The following is a 4,983-nucleotide window of genomic DNA, read 5'->3' on the forward strand; positions in this document are numbered from 1 at the left end:
ATCTGTTAACGGGCGTTTAAAGACTTCATATTTTCACATAAATTACATTTTGGAAAATGACTGCATTGCAATGCAGTTTGTGCAAGTCCAGAACAGAGATCGGCTGCAATAAAACAAAAACGCAGCCGGTTGCCGATCTCGTAAGTTCCAGGGGAAGCTCCTTTGGCCGTCCTACACACACGTGACTGACCGCTTGCTCGCACCAACAGGAGGGGTGTTACTCTCTACACTGCACTCAACCTGAGGGATTCCTTCCTACACTTTCAGTCTTTGAGGAGACATGAAAAACAGCGCATACCACAGGAACGGTATAACGGAAAATGTTAGTGGTTTTGAAACTGTAAAATTTTCATATCGCGGTATACCTTGAAACCGGTAATCGGCCCATGCCTACAGTTCTTAGAAGGCTCACCAGTCGAAACAACTCTGAACCGGCAATAGCACTAGCTCTAAACTAGCATCCGGTTCATGCTGATGGAAAAGAGGTACGAGTCTCTTCTTCACCCCACCCATCCATCACTTAAAGTTCTTGGTACTCCCAGTTTAAGAGCTGCAGGTTGTAGTTCAGGAAACAGTCTCTCTGCATTTTCTGCTGTGAGCCTGCTCCTCTTCTTGTCATAGATGATCCCAATCTCGCTGAATACTCTCTCACTGGGAACAGAGGAGGGAGGTGGACAGAGGAATTTCTTTGCCAGTGGTGCAAGGTGGCACAGGCGGGATGCATTCGTTTTCTACCATTCCAGTGGCACACCAGTCCGTCTGTCAGTCAATGGCTCACAGAGGTCCTGCTGCTCAGAGATGTAATGCTCATCGCTCTCTTCCGCAGGAGTTCCATGAGCCCCCAAAATGTTTGCATACATTTGCTCAAGAAGACCAGAGGGACCGGGTTCCTCTTCTTCCACCCTTGTCCGTTCCTGTTCTGATCCTTCGTCTCCACTGCTGGCTCTTTTTTGTTGTTTGGACACAATGGCGTGCTCTTCTTGCAGCCAAGTTTTTGCTTTGCTCAGTGTGTCCACTGCAAAGACTTGACCCTTGTACCGAGGATCAAGCAGTGTTGCCAGCACCAAACATTTGGTCTCCATGTTTGCAAATCATCTCTCCAAGCTTTGAGTGTTTTGATCACCCTTGTGGTGGAACCCTCTCCCTGAAACACGATCTTCAGCACAGCAGTGCTTGGGATGATGCAGGAGATAGAGGCCTCTGCCTTGCTCATCTCAAAAGTCACTTCCTCAATGGGGCCCAGTGTATCAATCAAATTTGAGATGATATCCCATTGTTCTGCAGTTAGTTTGGTAAACATGCCATATTCTGCTGGATAGAGGTTCAGAGGACGCTTCTGCTCCAGCATCCTCTGCAACCTGAGAAATTCTCCGTTACAGAAGCAGAATTGATAATGTCGGAGCTTATCTATACAATGCAGACTACTATAATAGTTTAGCCACTAGGCTCATTACCAGGTTTTGGTACCCGTGCCTACTTGTAGCCTAAACTACAGCTGGTTGAAGGCTCGCTAACAATACAGTTCCTAAAAGTTACTCGCATTCTCTCTCCGAAAGTAGCATCATATTTAACCAATGAAATATATAAGGCTAGATTAAGAATGAATGATAAGTCTTACCGATTTCTTGAAGTTACCAGGTAGTTCTCTTCAAAAGGTTAGCAGGCAGAGGGGGACATCACAGGGTTATGCATGCCGGTGGGCAATCTGCTTACCGCAAGAGGCAGAGTCAAGTGTTCCACAACAACGCTTGGCTGCTCGCAGATGCATCTGCCTATTAATCGGCCTAATTTGCATCACAACCGGCCCGATTAATCGGTCGACCTCTATTTATTATCAATTTTGGAAACTATTGTGCTGCTTAATATTTTTTATCTTTACTGTCACTTTTTGACACATTTAAAAATGTGAAACCCCCCCCCCACACACACACACATACATACTCTCACAGACTTTATTTGGGTGTTTGTTGTGGGTGTAATTGTACAAGTATACAGCACAGTGTTGAATGACATGATAAGATGCCCTGTAAGAGTATCAGATGGAGGCTGCACCCCACACACAGCACTGCACTGTACTGTACTGTTCGAGCTGTTTTTGATGGTCAGTAGTTGATATGAGATGCAGACTGACTCGCGCGCTGCAGTACTCTCCTGCACTCACTGTCCAGTTTCCTCACACGGCAGGTCATTCTGTGCGTGTGCTGCAGCGTAACATACACAAACAAACTTTGGAGAAAGAAGCAATGTGCAGGTTTTAAACTACTGCAAAATGAATATGATGTATTTGTAAGCAACAAATGTATTGAATAACACTTTCTCTCTCTCTCTCTCTCTCTCTTTACCCCCCAATTGCAGTGCCTCTGGAGCAAGTGTGGTTGCCATTGATAATAAAATAGAGCAAGCAATGGTAAGTTTTTGATTTTGAATATAAAAAATCTTAAAATTAAAAAATATATATATAAAAATATATACACACTCTGTGTGTGTGTGTGTGTATGTATGTATGTATGTGTATAATACTTTTTTTTTTTTAACACAGCCCTGCAAAATTCTGCTGATTTGCAAAAAACAAACATATTCTGATTTGACTATGCATTCAAAATCATTAGTTCATTATTACTTCAAAAATATCACTAAAAACTTTCCATGTTTTTTTTTTCAATGCACTCTTCAAAATAACATGCTGTCAAGTTTAAAAAGTTTTAATGACAAAAAGGATATGTAAATGTGTAATTTACTTTACAATCTGCAAAAAAGTTGAAAAATATGTTCAAATACAAATAATTGAATGTCAAAGAACTTTACATAAACACAAGACATTAGCTTTTTAATCTGTAGTTTTCTGTAGTAAAACAAATGTATCAGAAAATATTTGACTCATGTTTGCTTTCACTTCTAACCTTAAAAATCAGGATTAGGCATAAAATATTGTCTTCAGGATCATTCATACATTGAAAATTGGCTGAGAATTGAACAAATAGTTGTAATCTGGCAGAGGAATCTCAGAGGAAGATCTCATCTTTATTGCAGTTTTTCTGCTGATTAAGGGATAATACAAGACAGCTTGACATTTGTCACCCTACAAGACATTACAAGATTAAGACGTTACACCCTACAAATGATTGTTGAAAGCAAAATGCTACGAAATACGTATTTTGTGAGAGAGTGTGACAAGCTAGAGGAAAACAGGCCGTTTTTTTGAATCAGCACCCCGAAATTAAGAAGTATTGGATTTTATCCAGCAAATATAATGCAGGGCAGTGCAATAGACAAACGTTGAATTGGTGCCATTTTGTACTGTTTTCTGAAATGATGTCATGTTTCGGCACCGTCACGCAGGATTTAGTGAAAAGCCATCTGATGTATGCTGTGCGGGAGGAGGTGGAGGTGTTGAAGGAGCAAATCAAGGAGCTCTACGAGAGAAACTCTGTGCTGGAGCGAGAGAACGCAGTGCTCAAATCTCTGGCCAACAGCGAGCAGCTCTCTCAGCTCACCGTCCAATCCAACTCCAACCCGGGCCAAGCCCAGCCCCAACCTCAGCCTTGCCTTCAGCTGGACGTCAACGAGACCGTGGACTCCCTGCCACGAGAACCGCAGCCCAGCGTCACCTCCGCCTGAAGCCTGTGCGAACGACGCATGTATCATCACAACAGCAGAAAACCCATCTCGTTCGCATGCTGTCCGCCATCGCGACGGATGACCGAAACGAGAGGCGGTTTCTACTCGGCCGCAACACGCTGGCATTCCTGCGGACTGCGGTCTCGATTGGGGTCCCGTTTGGCCCCTTCCCCCCAGACGAGGTGGAGAGTTTGTGAAGAGAGTTATTTTTTTAATAAAGAGAATCCAGCCATGAAAAGGGTGTATTTTTTAGCGTTGCAGTTTTCATGTGAGAAGCCAGAGTCTATTTTCAGAGCCACCGCACTTCATGTGATTTCGATTCACCAGTCGGTTCAATTGTACTGTTTGTTATTTATTATAGGGCTGCTATTTTCAGAGAGGAACAATGTCTACAGAACCTTTCAATCCGACAGCAACTGGTCATCAAATGGAGCAGCAGTCTTACTATATCAATCATCAATGCAAGCGTAGCAGTGGGTGGAGTGTAAACACTAACAGCAACGTTCCTCTGTGGATTAAGAATGTGAACCTGGTGTGAATGTACATTTTGTATAGTGTAAAGATAAAGAGCGTAACAAGTTTGTACAGGTTTGTGGGCGAAGATCGGAGTCCTCAATGATGAAGAAAGCTTCAGTTCTGTTGCTAGTAGTATGTTGGAAAAAGAAGTCAGTTGCCATATTCTCCTGCCCGCTACCCTGACGTCTCGTATGTTTCTGGGGTCGGGAAGGGGATTTAAAAGAAAGAAAAACTGTGAAGTTGTTCAACCTACTTTGTAACCAAAGATGCAAAGCTGTGTAATTCATTCTTTTTTTTTTTCGTTATGCACACTATGTACATTTTTTTTTTTTTATTGTTCCTCACAACAAACTTTTTGTTGCTTTTAGGCATGTTCTGCAAAAGTCAAACCACTTTCTTACCTCATTTGTATTGGGCACTCATATTGTAAGTAGTCTGTGAAGAGTGTCTGCGGGGGAAGGAGCTATGGAGGTGACAGTGAGGAGATAAAACAGACTAGTGTGTGACGCACTAGCCACAGAAAATGAAGTGAGCCATGTTTCATTCATTTAAATGGTGTTTGAATTTCATATGCCAATAGTTTTGTTACATTGCAAATTTTAATGTATTTAAATAAATGCAATATTCAAATACAAAACTGCTCGGGAGTATTCATGTGAAATTTTGTCTGCGATACTCTTGTTTCTGCACCATGATAATTATTTTCGCACTTTAAGTCTCACATGATTTAGTCGTAGGCAGTGACTTCCCCAGGAAGCAAGACAGAGCTACCTTGATGTGCGGCTGCCGACACGTACGGTTCATAAACATACCTTGATATTTTAAGACTACAACATATACAAATTCAGG

General features: G+C 42.2%; 1 protein-coding gene across 3 annotated transcripts in view; it reads left to right on the forward strand.

Moving 5' to 3' along the window:
- LOC107709364 (TSC22 domain family protein 2-like) overlaps positions 1-4,765 on the forward strand; it is a 22,902-nt gene extending 18,137 nt beyond the window's left edge. For 2 of the 3 annotated variants that reach the window (XM_016513825.1, XM_016513827.1), the window contains 2 exons: positions 2,356-2,407; positions 3,340-4,765. In XM_016513825.1, coding sequence (XP_016369311.1) covers positions 2,356-2,407; positions 3,340-3,618 — 331 coding nt within the window. In that variant the 3' untranslated portion in view covers positions 3,619-4,765. The remainder of the gene's footprint in view (positions 1-2,355; positions 2,408-3,339) is intronic. The other variant, XM_016513826.1, reaches the window with a different exon arrangement.
- The last annotated feature ends 218 nt before the right edge of the window (positions 4,766-4,983 follow it).

Source organism: Sinocyclocheilus rhinocerous, unplaced genomic scaffold (genome assembly GCF_001515625.1).
Source record: "Sinocyclocheilus rhinocerous isolate Xijiao unplaced genomic scaffold, SAMN03320098_v1.1 scaffold2341, whole genome shotgun sequence".
Lineage (NCBI taxonomy): Eukaryota > Metazoa > Chordata > Actinopteri > Cypriniformes > Cyprinidae > Sinocyclocheilus > Sinocyclocheilus rhinocerous.